The 19309-nt window shown below is 50.4% G+C and overlaps 1 protein-coding gene across 1 annotated transcript in view; it reads left to right on the top strand.

Moving 5' to 3' along the window:
* The window catches only part of ACVR1C (activin A receptor type 1C), a 56308-nt gene that overhangs the window by 18121 nt on the left and 18878 nt on the right, over nucleotides 1–19309 (top strand). The window contains exon 2 of the mRNA XM_014574864.3: nucleotides 355–585. Within this exon, the coding sequence (XP_014430350.2) occupies nucleotides 355–585 (231 nt within the window). The remainder of the gene's footprint in view (nucleotides 1–354; nucleotides 586–19309) is intronic.

The following is a 19309-nucleotide window of genomic DNA, read 5'->3' as shown; positions in this document are numbered from 1 at the left end:
CTCGGGCTGGGGACGGGGTAAAGATGAGGGGTGGTCATGTGCCCCCCTTTAGCTTGTACCCCCAACCCCAGTATGAAGCGGCACAGTCATTTATACACATTCCCTTGCTGAATGTGGCTGTACTTTACACATGTGCTTAAGTGGTCTGCTCAGTAATGACTTAGAAGACTTGGCAGAGATATTGCAATGAATCCATGGCACAACTGAGACTAGATTTTAGGAGTCATGAGTCCCAGTCTCCTTATCTAAACAAAAAGCAATCTTCCTTGCTCTGAATTACTAAATATGTGTACATTGTATGTGATGAAGCTCTGCTGTTTGTGGTGAAAAATAATACTTTAAAATATTTTTCAGGTCTAAAGTGTGTGTGTCAGTTGTGTGAGCATACGAATTTCACCTGCCAAACTGAAGGAGCATGCTGGGCTTCTGTCATGCTAACTAATGGCAAAGAAGAAGTGATAAAGTCATGTGTATCCATTCCAGAGCTGAATGCACAGGTCTTCTGCCATAGCTCTAAAAACATCACAAAAACAGAATGCTGCTACACAGACTTCTGCAACAATATAACACTCCGTCTGCCTGTAGGTAAGCAGTATTTCAGAATTAGGCTATGCTTGGATTATTGTGACAGGAGCAAAGATATAATGAAGTTTTAAATAAGTACACAGTCTTCCCTTGGACATTCATGTAGCTCTCACTTTAGTCAGTGGGAGTTGTGTGCACTGCTGACACTGGAATGTTGGTGAAGAAAGTAAAAGAAATTTGCTTAAATCTTTCTATGATGGAGTATCTTAGGCTATGTCTACACAGCCGCGATGTGATAATTCGCGTGTCTACACAGCAATTCAGTTATTTCAAAATAAATTTGAAATAATGGACAACTTATTCCAGCTTCCATAAACCTCATTCCATGAAGCATAATGCCTATTCCGAAATAGCTATTTTGAAATAGCTGTAGTGTGGACACTTCACTTCTGCTATTTCGAAATAGCTCCTCCCCAGGGCCATTCAAACTAATTACTCTCCAGTGCCTCCTGGGGCTCTAAATTGAGGTAGCAGGTGCAGAATAGGGAAGCCTAATTTTGAGGCTTCACTGTACTGTCGATGTGCTATTTTGAAAGAAGCTATTTCAGAGTATTTCTTCCAGAATATCTTATTTTGAAATAAGCATCTAGGGTAGACGTACCCCTCCACGGCAAGCCATTATTTTGAAATAATGTCGAGCTGGAGGACTACTTACTCTGACTCCTGTAACCATTATTTCACAAGGAGTAAGGGAAGTGGTGTTCTTCTGACTTCCTGCTGTGTAGACAACACCAAAAGCCCAATTAAGCTATTTCAATTTCAGCTATGCAATTGACATAGCTGAAGTTGCTTAGCTTAGTTCGACTTTCGCCCTGCTGTGTAGACGTGCCCTTAGTTTATAATTCAAACTGATTTATTGGTGTCTTATATACACCTTTCATATAATTGTAGCCAGTATAATGGAGACATTATACTGTGTAGCTGCAGAGAAATATAAATTTTGTCTCTGAATTAAAGATTGGTTACAGAGAGGTAGGGGTGTGTGTGTGTGTGTGTGTGTGTTACCAAGGGAATGAGCCATGCAGAAATTTCATTTGATACTGTCACATGTGACAATGCTTAATAAATACATAAATGGTAAGACATGATTCCTGTCCCAAGGATTTTGCAGTCTAAACTAGGCTATTTCAAATATTTAAAACTTGAGGTTTGGAATTAAATGTCCTGGATATGCAAACAGTTTGCAAATGTGAGTACACTTCCAATTAGGGGGATAACTAAATACACATTTTTATCTTGCTAGTTGTTAATTCTGTGAGTGAAACTCTCCTCCCACCTGTGGACAGGAGGATAGCTGCATTTGGTTTTTTATTCTGACAATTGATGCAGACAGCTGTCATGACTTGTACCATTTTTAGACATTTTGACTAATTACTCCCAGAGTCTTGCAGTTTTAAGTGAAATGTCATTTTTGAGATATGTGGTTGCAAAATATAAATATTTACTATTTTCTCAAAGCCTGTTAATATAAAGATCAGAAGCAAAGCAGGAGAAAGAAAGTACAGCTTTCCGTATAGTTCAGGGCCAGTCTTGAATATCATGTTTATTTGGGACAATGGGATCATATTATATTTTAAAATCTCATGGTTAAGTGCATACTATAGCATTCTAGAGTGGCATAATTTCTTTCTATAGCATTTGCAAATGTATATGTCTTGAGCTTTCAAATTCTGCAACAGGGTTGTAGCATTTGACTGAACAATTTTTAGTCAGTGTTAAATTGGTGTCTTGGAACTTTTCCCAGTAAATATGGACTCTAGGTTCCAATCAGAGGCCAGTGTGAGATAGGAGTTTGCTCTTCTAGGAACTCTATGCCATAAAATTGGTGCTGTATTTTGACTCTGAGCTAGTATGAAGGAAATAAGCCAGGTGGGATGGTATGAGGCTTGGTAAATGAGAAATGGGAGTTCCACGTATGGGGGTCAGCATAATAACAAGACAAATATGAAAGTGTGAGACAAAGAAGGGAGTTGTAAGGAGAGCAGAATAGGAGGAATGTAGGGAGCAAGTGGAACACTTCTAAGCAAGGCCTTTTTCTAAATGAGGATAAAGAGCTTGAATTTGTTTCAGTAAAATGAGGCTAACGCAGAATCCAAAGGGGAGGGTGTGATAACTTGAGTATTTTGGACAGGTTTGAGGTGAGGGTGAATATTTCATGGTTTTCTTGCCCAAAAATCTGTGAGGAGATAATCAGCATATCTCACCTCTTACCATGCCAACATCTACCCCACTGTTCTTTCAACTATTGCCATGTTTCTGTCTCACAGCTGTAGTCTCTATGCTTGGGGGATATCTCCTATAAAATATTTCACCCATTTTGTGTGGGCCAGTGGGTCATCTTTTGACAGGGACTGTCAAACAATGAAAGTAGATGCTGTGGCTGAAGTTTGCACTCTGCGTGAAAGAAAGATGGAGTAGGATTCTGCAGAAAATTCAGGAGAGAAGCAGAAGGCTTGCAAGAGGAGATGCTGCCTTACCTAATAGTTTAGGGGGAGATGTCTCACTTGGAGCTGATGGAAGTACAAAAGGCTTGGGACTCTGGGGCTACATCTATGCTATTTTAGGATACCGGAGGTATCCTAAAATAGCTATTCTGCGTGTTTTGAGCACGCCTGTTATTTCGAAATATAATGGTTCACTATACTGATGTCCCTGTAAACCTCATTCCATGAGAAATAAGGGGTGTTTCCGAATGGCGATTTATTTCGAAATAAGTGCTGTGTAGACAGCGCCAAATTTTGAAATAAGCTATTTTGAAATTTACTTGAAATAAGCTACACAATTTGCGTAGCTCTAATTTCATAGCTCATTTTGCATTCTGGGTGCAGTGTAGACATACCCTGGGAGAGGGAGGTGAGACTGGCTGGTGCCTGAGGGGAAGCAATAGGTGGGTACAGAGTTTTCTCAGCTCACAGCCAATCACTCAAATTAGAGCCTCAAGGAAGAGTATATTCTTGGGAGTCTAAGATAAATCTACTTAAATTTACATAAACGTTTGCAGTCTTTAAATACCAGCATGTTGCAGAAATGATCATTTTTCCATTGATGCTTGCAGATAGATAGTAGTAGTAATTACGTTCTTATCAGCAACTTTACTACATACATATGATACGCAGCACAGAAAATCAAAATGTTCCTGATGTAATAAAATATGTAGCTATTGCAAAAAAGAACAAATTTAACAATATATTGATAGATGTACCTTTTGTAGTCTGTTTTTCTAACATTTGAATGGGTAGTTGCAAAACATTTTGTTTCTTATTACTGTTAGCTGTGAGGGTAACCTACTTGGGCTAAAAACTAAGCCCTTTGCCCTACACATTTGGGAGAGTTCATGCTAGATGCAATGGAATAAATGCCAAGGTTACTTGATTGCTAATCTTTTCTGTCAGCCCTTTTGCATATTATTCATATTACAGGACAGACATCGTCTAGGTCCAAGTGAAAGCAGGTTTCTTGGAAATGACTCGATTTGTGGGCCCCAGACCCTGAATCCCTTATGGCTGCCTTGCCTCATATTTCTGGTGCAAAGTGTCCCCAAAGCTGGTATGTCTGACCCTGGGAATATTAGGGAAACAAGGTGGGTGAGGTAATATCTCTTATTGGACTGATTTTTGTTGGTGATAGACAAGCATTTGAGCTACAGCCTTTTTTCCCTCAGGTCTGGGAAATGTCCTTAGAATGTCACAGCTAAATATGAGATGGAGCAGATAGTTTGACATAATTAGTTAGCATGTGTTCTAAAGTTGTGTCTATACAACAAAGCTTAAATCCACACCCAGCCTGTGTCAGTTGACTTGTGCTTGCAGGGCTAAACTGTGGAGCTTTTCATTGCTGTGTAGGCTTCTGAGCTCAGGACAGTGCTACAGTCCAAGTACTGTGAGCATTGATCTACTGGCTCAGGCAGGCCACAGGTTTTTCTTTGTTGTGTAGACATATCTGGAGGGACCTTTTAAGATGAAGTGGCCTGTTGATACCTTTGTAGCAATCATAGGATGAAAAAGAGGATTAGGGGTTTACAGATTGTTATATAAGCAATAAAACCAGTGTTTTTATTAAGACCATAATTTTTAGTGTCTAGCAGAGTTATGCTGCCAGTCTTGCCTAAAAGCCAGGATAATGGCTTCTGTGCTAACCATATCCCTGCAGTTGGCATAAGAAGTGTATCCAGGGAAAGGATGTTGCTGCAGGTTCCCTGAATCCTGGCTATTTCCAACTGCTATAATGGCATAATGAGAACACTGGAAGCTATTGGCTGCGTCTAGACTGGCAAGTTTTTCCGCAAAAGCAGCTGCTTTTGCGGAAAAACTTGCCAGCTGTCTACACTAGCCACTTGAATTTGCGCAAAAGCACTGACGTTCTACTGTCCGAAATCAGTGCTTCTTGTGCAAATGCTTTGATGTTCCCGTTCGGGAAGAAGCCCTTTTCTGGAAATGTTTTTGCGCAAAAGAGCCAGTGTAGACAGCTCAGGACTGTTTTGCGCAAAAAAGCCTTGATCGCGAAAATGGCTATTGGGGCTTTCTTACACAAAACCACGTCTAGATTAGCACGGACGCTTTTCCGTAAAAAGTGCTTTTGCGCAAAAGCGTCCGTGCCAATTTAGATGCTCTTTTCCGCAAATGCTTTTAATGGAAAAACTTTTCCGTTAAAAGCATTTACGGAAAATCATGCCAGTCTAGACGTAGCCTAAAGGTATGTCCACACAGCAAAGTTATTTCGAAATAACAGCCATTATTTCAAAATAAGTTTACTGGCGTTTACACAGCCAAACCGCTATTTCGAAATACATTCAAAATAGTGGAGCACTTATTTTGAATTTGGTAAACCTCATTCCATGAGGAATAACGTCAAATTCGAAATAGCTGTTTCAAAATAAGTGCTGTGTAGACACTTATTTTGAAATAGGGAGCCTCCAGCCTTCCCCCTTACCCAGAGCCCTTAAAGGGGTTGACTCTGGCCACAGTGCCTGTGCCAACTCCAAGCCTGCCAGCCCAGAGCCAGCAGTCACTGCCCCTGACCCAGTGGCCTCAAAACATGAGCCAGCAAGCCACGGGCAGCCAGCCCTCCACCGCTCCCCAGGAGCAGTCTGCCAGCTCCCAGGAGCTTGCCAGGGCCCAGAGAAGGTGGGCGCCTTCCTGGTCCTGGGTGGAGATCAGGGACCTTACTCAGGTTTGGGGGGGATGCCCCCAACGTCCATGATCTCTGTACTAGATGGAGGAACACAGCTGTCTATGGCAGGATAGCTTCCAGCGTGGCCACCAAAGGCCACATGCGAGCCCAGGAGCAGGTCTGCATGAAAATCAAGTTGATCTGGTGAGACTCCCACCTCTGAGCCCTGAGCTTCCCCTCCCCCTTCTTCCCCTTGCTTCCCCCTTCCAGCTCCCTTCTCCCAGGTTTCCCCCTCCCCTCTCCCACCCTCTCTTCTTCCCTCTTCCGCCTCCTTTCCCCAGTCTTACCAGAGTTTCATTCCCCCCGCCCCAGTTTTGTTAAATAAAGAGAGTTTGTGTTCATGAAAATAGGTGTATTTTATGTGACATCAGGAAGTGAGGTTAGGGAGGGGTAAGTGGAAGGATATGAGGGTATGTCTACACTAGAAAGTTAGTTCGAACTAACGGACGTTAGTTCGAACTAACTTTCCTATGCGCTACACTAGCGCTCCGTTAGTTCGAACTTAATTCGAACTAACGGAGCGCTTAGTTCGAACTAGGTAAACCTCATTTTACGAGGACTAACGCCTAGTTCGAACTAGCTAGTTCGAACTAAGGGCTGTGTAGCCCTTTAGTTCGAACTAGTGGGAGGCTAAGGCTTCCCAGGTTTCCCTGGTGGCCACTCTGGCCAACACCAGGGAAACTCTATTGCCCCCCTCCCGGCCCCGGAGCCCTTAAAGGGCCACGGGCTGGCTACTCACTTTGTGCCAGTTGCAAGGCTGCAAGCACCCGTGCCTGCACAGCCTGCACCTGCCACACAATGAGCCAGCCATCCGAGGGCTCCCAGCCCTCCACTGCTCCCCACGACCAGCCTGGCGGCTCCCAGGAGCCTGCCCGGGGGCGCAAAAGGCGGGCGCCCGCCTGGTCAAGTGCGGAGATCGTGGACCTCATCGAGGTTTGGGGGGAAGCCTCCAATGTCCACGATCTCCGCACTAGCCACCGGAATGCGGCCGTCTATGGACGCATGGCTGCCAGCCTGGCCGCCAGGGGCCACCAGCGCAGCCGGGAGCAGGTGCGCTGCAAGATTAAAGACTTGCGGCAGTCCTACTCCCGGGCCTGCCTGCCAGGGGCTGACCCGGAGGCCTGCCCCCACTTCCATGCCCTGGACCGCCTCCTGGGGGCTCATGCCGTCCCTGCCCCCCGGGACGTGATTGACCCCGGGGCAGAGGGACCGCTCCTGGACACCGAGGAGGAGCAAGAGGGCTCTGAGAGCCAGGAGCCTGCTGCCAGCCTTCCCAGGACCCGGGACCCCCGAGGCACCCCACAGAGCCGCTCGCCTGCATCATCAGAGGCCGGGGAGGCGTCCACCTGTGAGTACCCTCGTGTTCCCCTTATGTGTACGGGGGGCTGGGGCGAGAGGGAGCCCCGGGACCGTGCGCCTGGGCCTTGCCCACCACGGAGCAGCAGCTGGGGATCCTGCAGGGGCCCTGGCCTTGCAGAGGGGAGCTGGGTTTCACACACCTGGGCCCCTGGGGTCATTGACCGCTGGTCTTCTTGCACCACAGCTGCAGCACCGGGGACTGCAGGGCGCACCACACCGCCTGCAGCAGCCGCCCGCGCCCGGGCAAGCAGGACAGCCAGGAACCAGGAGGACTACCAGAGGCGGCATCTCCGGTTCCTGGACCGACAGCTCCGTCTCCAGGACCACTGGGTCCAGGAGGACCTCAGGCTGCGCCAGAGGAGTCTGGAGGCCCTGGAGGAGCAGGGCCGTGCCCTGCGAGGCCACCTCCAGAGCCTGCTAGACCGCTTTCCATTTCCTCCTCCCCCTGCTCCCCCTCTTGCTCCCCCTCTTGCTCCTCCTGCTCCCCCTCTTGCTCCTCCTGCTCCCCCTCTTGCTCCTCCTGCTCCTCCTGCTCCTCCTGCTTCCGCTCCTGCTTCCTCCACACCCCCTGTCCTCTCTGCACCCCCCTCCACAACCATTCCCCACCGACGCCCCCGGACCCGCAGTGTGGCGAGACGGGAGAGGCACCCAGACTCCCACCCCTGAGCTTTCCTTTCCCTTCCTCCCTTCCCTCCCCTCCCCTTCCAGCTCCCTCGTCCCAGGTTTCCCCCTCCCTTCTCCCACCTTCATTCCTCCCTCCCCCACCCCAGTTCTGTGAAATAAACAGACGTTTTTGTTGGAAAAACAGGTGTCTTTATTTGACAGTAGGTAGGGAGGGGAAAGGGGAAGGGGGGGGTAGGGTGGAAGAAGGCCCCGGTGGGGCATGCAGGGAGAGGTCAGTCCTCCTCCTCCTCCACCTGGAAGCTCTCCCGCAGGGCTTCCCGGATCCGGATGGCCCCCCGCTGGGCTTCCCGGACGGCGGCGGTGCGGGGCTGACCGTAGTGTCCAGCCATGCGGTCAGCCTCAGCCATCCAGGCTGGCAAGAAAGCCTCCCCCTTCCGCTCACACAAATTGTGGAGCACACAACATGCCGCCACCACGGGAGGGATGTTGTGCTCGGCCAGGTCCAGACGGGTGAGGAGGCATCGAAAGCGGGCTTTCAGTCGCCCGAAGGCCCCCTCCACCACGATGCGGGCCCTGCTCAGCCTGTTATTGAAGGCCTGGCGGGAGGGATTGAGGTGTCCCGTGTAGGGCTTCATGAGCCAGGGCTGCAGTGGGTAGGCGGCATCCCCCACCAGGCAGACGGGCATGTCCACGTCCCCGACCCTGATGTGGCGGTCGGGGAAGAAGGTCCCGTCCTGCAGCCGCTGGCACACGGAGGAGTTCCGGTACACCCGGGCGTCGTGTGCTTTGCCGGACCAGCCCACATTTATGTCCGTCAACTGTCCCCGGTGGTCACATACGGCCTGCAGGATGACGGAGAAGTACCCCTTGCGGTTCACGTACCGGGACGCCTGGTGTTCCGGGGCACGGATGGGGATGTGCGTCCCGTCGATGGCCCCCCCGCAGTTGGGGAAGCCGAGGGCGCCGAATCCCCGGATGACGGCATCCGGGTCGGCGAGGCGGACCACCCTGCGGAGCAGCACCCGGTTGATGGCCTTGACCACCTGCGGAGAGAGACACAGCAAAGCGTCAATCAGTGGGGCGCCCGGGTGGCTGGGAGCGTGCGTGCCCTGGCAGTGCCCCGCGCCCCACTCCCGGAAGCAACCCCCCTGGCGGCGTGTAGTACGGCCGGGACAGCCCGACCCCTCCGGTGCGGGGCGCTTTCGCCTCCTCCCGCCCCCCCCTTTGTCCCTGGGGCGGCCCATCCCCTCCTCGCAGCCCCCCTCCCCCCCGGCTCGGTGGCCGACGAGCGCCGTACCTGCATGAGCACTGCTCCGACAGTGGATCTCCCCACGCCGAACTGGTTCCCGACGGATCGGTAGCTGTCCGGCGTGGAGAGCTTCCAGAGGGCGATGGCCACCCGCTTCTGGAGGGGGATGGCGGGCCTCATGCGAGTGTCCCTTCTTTGCAGGGCAGGGGCGAGCCACTCGCAGAGCTCCAGGAAGGTGTCCCTCCTCATCCTAAAGTTCTGGGTCCACTGTCGGTCGTCCCAGCGCTCCAGGACGATGCGGTCCCACCAGTCGCTGCTGGTGTCCAGACGCCAGATGCGGCGGGGCACACCGGTGCCGGGGCGCCGCCGCGGCTCCTCCACGGCCCCCAGGGCGGCCAGGCGGAGAGGCAGGGGGCTGACGTTCCCCAGGTGGTGCCAGGCAGCCTCGAGCCATTGCTGGCAGGCTTGCAGCAGCAAGTCCAGAACGTGCACCAGAAGGTGCAGGGCGAGCCGTGGCTCCATGTTGCCACCTGCGGCGGCCCCCCCGAAGGGAAGCACCGACACAGACGGGCACAGAGACCGACGCTTTGCTGTCCCTCGGCGAGGTTGGCAAGCAAGCAGGAAAAGCTGAGAACCGGCTGTCCAGGGGGGGTCCCTTTAAGCACGAGCCTCAGATAGCCTCAGACAGCAGCCACACAAAGCAACTGCTGACCTGATGCCCTGCCAGAACCGGTTTCAGCTGCCCTTAAATGCCCCCCTGCGTCCAATCAGTGTGGACGCGCTAGTTCGAACTAGCAAAACGCTAGTTCGAACTAGTTTTTAGTTCTAGATGCGCTAGTTCGAACTAGCTTAGTTCGAATTAACTAATTCGAACTAAGTTAGTTCGAACTAGCGCTGTAGTGTAGACGTACCCAGAGGGAGGAATGAGGCACAAGCCCCCAGTGGGGCAGACCAGGGAGGCTCTTAGTGCTCCTCAGGTTGGAAGCTCTCCCTCAGGGCCTTCTGGATACTGACAGCCCCCCGATGGACCTCACGGATGGCAGCCTGCAGAAAGTGCAGCCAGGCTCGCAACAACACATCCAAGAGAAGCACCAGAGTGCCCTGGGGCAGTTCTGGCTCCATGTTGTAGAGTGTTGAGATGTCCCAAGTGAAGGCAACCAGAAAAAGCAGAGACAAGCAAGCAGGGGAACCTGAGAACCGGCTGTCTGGAGAGAGGGCTCCCTTTAAGCACAGGCCTCAGATACTTTGTGTGGCTGCTGCCTGAGGCTAACTCCTGACCTCTGCCCTGCTGGACCTGGTTCCGGCTGGCCTTAAATGCGATTCAGCGTCCACTCAGTGTGGACACGCTATTTTGAAATGCATTTTGTGTGTAGACACATTATTTCAAAATAACTTATTTTGAATTAATGATTTTGAAATAAGGTGTTTTGAAATAACGCTGAAGTGTAGACATACCCTATGATGCCAAAGGACTACCGATGTTTTAAAAGTTCTTTTTACAGATTAATGGTTTGCCATCTGATTTAGTGCCCAACTTAGTATCCACAAGACCTTTCCGTTGACATTTTGCATTTACTGCATGCAAATATTTGTTTGCACAATTTTATGCCTAATTATACTTCATTGAAAATTTAAAATGTATTCTTTGAAATTATAGCCCTTTTTGTAACCATGCAATGTCACAAACCCATAGATGAGTGTGCGTTCAGATTGAAGTGGATGTAGAGATCAACTTCTCATCATGCAAAAGTTTTAAAGGTAGAGCACAAGAAATGCCTAAACGTTCCCACACATGAAAACCTAGTTCAGGAGGCAGGACAAATTTTGATTGAAATCTGTTGCACCTAGGGCTCCCAGTCGCAGCCTCCACTACTACTTTAGGAATGGTAGTAGCCAGAGACTGAGGCCCCTTAAATCACCACTGGAGTGCCATGCGGTGCGCTTTGGGAAACTCTCAGTGCTGGTTTGGAAGTGGGGTCGGGAATGGCATGCTCTGGGTGGCACTGAGGACTGGCTGCCCAGTGCTGCCACTTCCGCTTGAGGCCCCTTCTCTTTCCGGGAATGCAGAGTCCACCCTTCCCCAGGGGCCTGGCAAGTCTTTTTGCCCCCTTGCTACTGTGTCAGGAGAGATTCTTACTGCAAGATTCTTACTGCAGAATACTGCAAGACATTTTGTGTCTGTGCAATTAGCCTGTTCATGAAGTAAAGGCATAGATGACAGCATGTACTGTTCAACAACACTTTCTTACAATTATTTCATTGCTTTTCCTTCTCACTGAGACAACTTGATTTTCTTGTGTGAGTCAAAACTAATCATTTTTATTTTGCATATGAGACGGTGGAGAGGTGTGACAATAAAATATGCAAGCAATAACAGTTTGGATAGCTATATTTTGACAGGATAACACTTCCTGTCAGTGACTTGATTTATATCTATTTATAAAGTTTACTCTAGGTTAATATTAATACAGTGAAAAATTAATTTGCATTGATCAGTACCATCCAGCTTTTCATGTTTGGAGTTTTTTTTACTTCCGCTTAATATTTCTAATTAAAGTGTATCCTGCATAAATCTGTGACTTGAGTTGACTTTTTTATGCCAATAGGTAGAGTTCAAACAAATCTTGCTAGGATGAATGGTACACTGCTTTCTGATGAGTCTAAATTGCTTCTATATCTTGTTGCACTTCCTCAGACCTGCTGAGGAACAAACCTGGACAAAGGGTGGGCTGCAGCAGTATTGCTTTTGGGGTTGTTTATTGGCGCAGATTCTTAAGCGTGAGGACACACACACACCCTCACTCACTCATGCTGGCAGTTTGGAGGCAGGTTGCAAGTGCGGTGTAGATTACTTTTGATTTTGCTGATGGCTGGAGTGCTGGTCAGGAGTCAGATTGCTGGAGACTCGCCCATGATGTTCCTTGGGAGATCCCTTCGGATCTGCAGGAGGCTTTACTTCCTCTGGGCTGGTCCCAGGTTTCTGCTCTGATGTTACATCTTGTCCAAGAGAGAGATTTTCTGGCCGATTCCCAGTTAATTTATCTGCTTGCAGGGTCTTTGTCTGCCTTACATGGTCATGGATCCTAAACTGCCTTTTTGGTTGGGTATTTCTCATTCATACCTCACACATATTCCACAGATTACATACATATTCATAAGCAATATGATTTCTAAACAAAGTGGGGTCTCATGGCCTTGAGTACAAGAAATCACATTGTACTACAGATAACATACCAAAGTCATGATAAAAAGCTTAAAAAATTATAACTAAGTAAACCAAAGTCAGGGAAGAAGGGAAAAGCAGAGGAGTATGTCCAGTTAGCTAGACTCCAGTGGAGAGGAGGAAGGGGGTAGTGTCTGACTAGTTACATATCTAACAGAGAAAATAACTTTATGCTCTTCCAGAGTGTAACTGGTTATTTTGTAGAGTTGCTAATAAGATCCGTGAGGGTTTTTTTCAGGTTGCAAACTCAAACTAGGAACGTCAGTCACCTATTAATTATCCGTTTGTATTCCAACTTTGAAATAGCTGATGTGCAGCTACCAGCTACTGTATAATTTGGAGAGACTGTTGGCCAGATTGATATAATATTGAGGAGGAAAAAAATCTGTGACATAGGAGGAAGGAAAGAGAAACCACATAGGCTACGTCTACACTGGCCCCTTTTCCGGAAGGGGCATGTAAATTTCACCAGTTGTCGTAGGGAAATCCGCGGGGGATTTAAATATCCCCCGCGGCATTTAAATAAAAATGTCCGCCGCTTTTTTCCGGCTTTTAAAAAAGCCGGAAAAGAGCGTCTACACTGGCCCCGATCCTCCGGAAAAAGTGCCCTTTTCCGGAGGGTCTTATTCCTACTTCCCCCCTCGCCGCGTTATCCAGTGGTCACTGATTCCAAGTAACAAGTTTCTACCTGCTCTCTTCCCAGAGTGGAGTTCCATGGTTCACCCCACTTTAGACTAGCTCACCTGGCTGCAGCAGCAGCTGCTGCTCCCTTGTCCTGTCATGCAAGTAGTGCTTTGTACCCCTTTCCATCTTTTATGAGAGCATCCCTCCTGTGACAGGTTTCTCTATCTTCACTTCTTTCCAAATGAAATCCCTTAGTTCCAGCATTCTGAGCCTGCATCTTGGGATGGCAACTCCTCCGCCTTTCTAACTGTGTTAACATGAATAACATGTTAACATGGTAGGTCAACTGCAGTTGGTACCTGAACAACACTTCTCTGAGTGCTTGTAACCAGCACCTGGCTAAAGCTACTCCAAACAGCTCCTTCCACACAGACGAATCAGCTATTCACCTAGGGTATGTCTACACTACAAAGTTAATTCGAACTAACGGACGTAGTTCGAACTAACTTTCCTAGGCGCTACACTAGCGCTCCGTTAGTTCGAACTTAATTCGAACTAACGGAGCGCTTAGTTCGAACTAGGTAAACCTCATTTTACGAGGATTAAGCCTAGTTCGAACTAGCTAGTTCGAATTAAGGGCTGTGTAGACCCTTAATTCGAACTAGTGGGAGGCTAAGGCTTCCCAGGTTTCCCTGGTGGCCACTCTGGCCAACACCAGGGAAACTCTATTGCCCCCCTCCCGGCCCCGGAGCCCTTAAAGGGCCACGGGCTGGCTACACAGTTTGTGCCAGTTGCAAGGCTGCAAGCACCCGTGCCAGCAGACCCTGCACCTGCCACATGATGAGCCAGCCACCCGAGGACTCCCAGCCCTCCACTGCTCCCCAGGACCAGCCTGGCGGCTCCCAGGAGCCTGCCCGGGGGTGCAAAAGGCGGGCGCCCGCTTGGTCAAGTGCGGAGATCATGGACCTCAAGGTTTGGGGGGAAGCCTCCAATGTCCACGATCTCCGCACTAGCCACAGGAACGCGGCCGTCTACGGCCGCATGGCTGCCAGCCTGGCCGCCAGGGGCCACCAGCGCAGCCGGGAGCAGGTCCGCTGCAAGGTCAAAGACCTGCGGCAGTCCTACTCCCAGGCCTGCCAGCCAGGGGCCGACCCGGAGGCCTGCCCCCTCTTCCATGCCCTGGACCGCCTCCTGGGGGCTTATGCCGTCCCTGCCCCCCGGGACGTGATTGACCCCGGGGCAGAGGGCCCGCTCCTGGAGACGGAGGAGGAGGAGGAGGGATCTGAGAGCCAGGAGCCTGCCGCCAGCCTGCCCGGGACCCCCGAGGCACCCCACAGAGCCGCTCGCCTGTGTCGTCTGAGGCCGGGGAGGCGTCCACCTGTGAGTACCATCGTGTTCCCCTTATGTGTACGGGGGGCTGGGGCGAGAGGGAGCCCCGGGACCGTGCGCCTGGGCCTTGCCCACCAAGGAGCAGCAGCTGGGGATCCTGCAGGGGCCCTGGCCTTGCAGAGGGGAGCTGGGTTTCACACACCTGAGCGCCTGGGGTAATTGACTGCTGGTCTTGTTGCACCACAGCTGCAGCACCTGGGCCTGCAGGGCGCACCACACTGCCTGCAGCAGCTGCCCGTGCCCGGGCAAGCAGGAGAGCCAGGAACGAGGAGGAGTACCAAAGGCGGCACCTCCGGTTCATGGACCACTAGCTCCGCACCCAGGACCACTGGGTCCAGGAGGACCTGAGGCTGCACCGGAGGAGTCTGGAGGCCCTGGAAGAGCAGGGCCGTGCCCTGTGAGGCCACCTCCAGAGCCTGCTTGACCGCTTCCCATTTCCTCCTCCCCCTGCTCTCCCTCCTGCTCCTGCTTCCTCCACACCCCCTGTCCCTCCTGCCCCCCCCCCACAACCATTTCCCACCGACGCCCCCGGACCCGCAGTGTGGCGAGACGGGAGAGGCAGCTGGACTCCCACCCCTGAGCTTTCCTTTCCCTTCCTCCCTTCCCTCCCCTTCCAGCTCCCTCGTCCCAGGTTTCCCCCTCCCCTCTCCCACCCTCATTCCTCCCTTCCACCACCCAGTTATGTGAAATAAACAGACATTTTGGTTTCAAAAACAGGTGTCTTTATTTGACAGTAGGTAGGGAGGGGAAAGGGGAAGGAGGGTAGGGTGGAAGAAGGCCCCAGTGGGGCATGCAGGGAGAGGTCAGTCCTCCTCCACCACCAGGAAGCTCTCCCGCAGGGCTTCCCGGATCCGGACGGCCCCCCGCTGGGCTTCCTGGATGGCGGCGGTGCGGGGCTGACCGTAGTGTCCAGCCATGCGGTCAGCCTCAGCCATCCAGGCTGGCAGGAAAGTCTCCCCCTTCCGCTCACACAAATTGTGGAGCACACAACATGCTGCCACCACGGGAGGGATGTTGTGCTCTGCCAGGTCCAGACGGGTGAGGAGGCATCGAAAGCGGGCTTTCAGTCGCCCGAAGGCCCCCTCCACCACGATGCGGGCCCTGGTCAGCCTGGCATTGAAGGCCTGGCGGGAGGGATTGAGGTGCCCCGTGTAGGGCTTCATAAGCCAGGGCTGCAGTGGGTAGGCGGCATCCCCCACCAGGCACACGGGCATGTCCACGTCCCTGACCCTGATGTGGCGGTCGGGGAAGAAGGTCCCGGCCTGCAGCCGCTGGCACACGGAGGAGTTGCGGTACACCTGGGCGTCGTGTGCTTTGCCGGACCAGCCCACATTAATGTCCGTGAACTGTCCCCGGTGGTCACACACGGCCTGCAGGATCACGGAGAAGTACCCCTTGCGGTTCACGTACCGGGACGCCTGGTGTTCCAGGGCACGGATGGGGATGTGCGTCTCGTCGATGGCCCCACCGCAGTTGGGGAAGCCGAGGGCGCCGAAGCCCCGGATGACAGCGTCCGGGTCGGCGAGGCGGACCACCCTGCGGAGCAGCACCCGGTTGATGGCCTTGACCACCTGCGGAGAGAAACACAGCAAAGCCAATCAGTGGGGCGCCCGGGTGGCTGGGAGCGTTCGTGCCCTGGCAGTGCCCCGCGCCCCACTCCCGGAAGCAACCCCCCTGGCGGCGTGTAGTACGGCCGGGACAGCCTGACCCCTCCGGTGCGGGGCGCTTTCGCCTCCTCCCGCCCCCCCCTTTGTCCCTGGGGCGGCCCATCCCCTCCTCGCAGCCCCCCTCCCCCCGGCTCGGTGGCCGACGAGTGCCGTACTTGCATGAGCACTGCTCCGACGGTGGATATCCCCACACCGAACTGGTTCCCGACGGATCGGTAGCTGTCCGGCGTGGAGAGCTTCCATAGGGCGATGGCCACCCTCTTCTGGAGGGGGATGGCGGACCTCATGCGAGTGTCCCTTCTGCGCAGGGCAGGGGTGAGCCACTCGCAGAGCTCCAGGAAGGTGTCCCTCCTCATCCTGAAGTTCTGGGTCCACTGTTGGTCCTCCCAGCGCTCCAGGATGATGCGGTCCCACCAGTCGGTGCTGGTGTCCAGACGCGGCGGGGCACGCTGGTGCCGGGGTGCTGCTGCGGCTCCTCCACAGCCCCCAGGGTGGCCAGGTGGAGAGGCAGGGGGCTGACGTTCACCAGGTGGTGCCAGGCAGCCTCGAGCCATTGCTGGCAGGCTTGCAGCAGCAAGTCCAGAAAGTGCACCAGAAGGTGCAGGGCGAGCTGTGGCTCCATGTTGCCACCTGCGGCGGCCCCCCCGAAGGGAAGCACCGACACAGACGGGCACAGAGACCAACGCTTTGCTGTCCCTCGGCGAGGTTGGCAAGCAAGCAGGAAAAGCTGAGAACCGGCTGTCCAGGGGGGTCCCTTTAAGCTCGAGCCTCAGATAGCCTCAGACAGCAGCCACACAAAGCAACTACTGACCTGATGTCCTGCCAGAACCGGTTTCAGCTGCCCTTAAATGCCCCCCTGCGTCCAATCAGTGTGGACGCGCTAGTTCGAATTAGCAAAACGCTAATTCGAAGTAGTTTTTAGTTCTAGATGCGTTAGTTCGAATTAGCTTAGTTCGAATTAACTAATTCGAACTAAGTTAGTTCGAATTAGCGCTGTAGTGTAGACATACCCCTACAGAGGAATGAGTAAAACCCACAAAAGCTCTGCACATCTAGGTGGTACCTACAGCTCCTTACCTCTCTCAAAGCTTTAGTGAACCCAGCTGTCTCAGAGGTATATCTTGATATTTTTCTCTGCAAATACCTTATTTCTGTCACTGGGGCTTTTTTAATACTCCATACAGTGTGACAGAATATTATCAGACAGATAAACTGAAGTACCTATAATAAGGGAGATCTCTCACAAAAACTTTGCTGGACTAGGCAGAGAATGAAATTGAATTGCTCAGCTGATTTTGCTAGGGTTTTTCCATACCCTACAGTAACAGGGAAACTGCCCAGTTCAAGAAGGATTGAAACTGTTGAGGCAAAACCTGCCACTGTGGAATTAATTCTTAATACTTTAATATTGCTTTAACCTGCAGATTTCAAAGGACTAAACAAAGGTGGATAAATATCATTATCCCAAGTTTACAGGTGGATAAACTCATGCAGAGAAGGTTGTGTACAGGCTTGCAAAATTGTAATGAAACTTTATCTGCCCAGGTGCAAAATCTACTCACTTTCCCTGTTCCATGACGATTAAAGAAAAATTCAGTAACTTTATTGACAGGGTAATCTAAAAGGTTTCCTAAATTAATGTGCATATGTTCATAGTAAAAGGGTAGATAGGTCTTATGCAATACATGCAGTTTGTAATGCTGTCTATTTATGATTTGGTGACAGACTCATACATGAGGTATGCTATTCTACAGACTCTTTTACTGTTAGAAATTGATTAGTTCTTTCTTAGTTGTGTTCCTGGGATTCCATCTTCAAAAAGCGGGTGGAGAAAGAGCTTGAAGGAAGTGGGCATAAAGAATTGACAACTTCTTCGTGCATTTTATTGCTTGATGTAAGAATGGCCATACTGGGTCATACCAAAGGTCCATCTAGCCCAGTATTCTTTCTTCTGATGGTGGACAATGCCAAGTGCCCCAAAGGGAATGAACAGAACCTGTAATCATCAAGGTAATCTCTATCACCCAGTCCCAGTTTCTGGCAAACAAACGCTAGGGACGCCATCCCTGCCCATCTTGGCTAATAGACATTAATGGACACATCTTCCATGAATTTATCTAGTTCTTTTTTTAACCCAATGATAGTCTTGGCCTTCACAACATCCTCTGGCAAAGAGTTCCACAGGTTGACTCTGCATTGTGTGAAGAAATACTTCCTTTTATTTTTTTTAAACCTGCTGCCTATTAATTTAATTTGGTGACCTGTAGTTATTGTGTAAATGGCACTTCCTTATTTATGTTCTCCACACCAGTCATGATTTTGTAGACCATGATCATATCCCCCCATAGTCACCACTTTTCCAAGCTTAAAAGTCTCAGTTTTACTAATCTCTCCTCATATGGAAGCCCTAATAATATCCCCTAATAATTTCTGATGCCTTTTTCTGCACCTTTTCCAATTCCAACATTTTTTTTGAGATAGGGCAACCACATCTGCACACAGTATTCAAGATGGATTTGCATAGAAGCAATAAGATATTTTCTGTCTTATCTATAATTTTCTTAATGATTTCAGATACTCTGTCTGCTTTTTGACTGCTGCTGCAAGTTAAGGAAATGTTTTCAGAGAACTAACCACAATGAGTCTCAGATTGCTTTCTTGAATGATAAGTTTATTTAGATACCATCATTTTATATGTATAGCTGTGATTGTTTCCTAATGTGCATTACTTCTCATTTATCAACATTAAATTTGATCTGTTGCTCAGTCACCCAGTTTTGAGAGATCCTTTTGTAGCTCTTCCTAATCTGTCTGTGACCTTAACTATCTTGAGTGGTTTTGTATCATCTGACATTAGAGTATGAAAGGAAACAACATATCTTTCTAGACTTTGTGCTTGGGCTAGACTTTTTGGAGAAATTACATTTCTCCCCTGTGTCTCTGGTATTACAATCCAGAAATGGAATAAGGATTTATTGAATAAAATTAAAGTAACCATAGTGTCTCAGTTTCAGGGTAACGGTGCCTGTATTTACCTTCTTGTTGGTCCATTCCATCAGCACCCAGATAGATCTCAGCATTCCTGCCATCACCTGGCTCTAGGTAGGAACCCTTGTTCCACTACTTTCTCACCAGAGGTTTTATCCCTAGCAAACCAGTCTGAGCTGGAGCCCATGTGCAGTTTCTATCCGTGGTCTGTGAGCAATGTCTTACCAGCAGTTACACGTTACCACATAGCTCTTGGTAAGCAAGCACACTTATTCTTAAAGTAAAATTATTTCAGAGCATACACAATAAAATAATAAACAGTTTTAAACACATACACACACGAAACATACCCAGAGTTACCCATCAGTCTTATGAGGCCCTACTACGTCAAAATGTTTCCAACCTTTTGGCAAAGAGTAGGAACCCCCTTTT

This window comes from Pelodiscus sinensis, chromosome 7 (assembly GCF_049634645.1).
Source record: "Pelodiscus sinensis isolate JC-2024 chromosome 7, ASM4963464v1, whole genome shotgun sequence".
Classification (NCBI taxonomy): Eukaryota; Metazoa; Chordata; order Testudines; family Trionychidae; genus Pelodiscus; species Pelodiscus sinensis.
The sequence above is the reverse complement of the archived record's forward strand: the minus strand, read 5'-3'. Positions and strand labels throughout refer to the sequence as shown.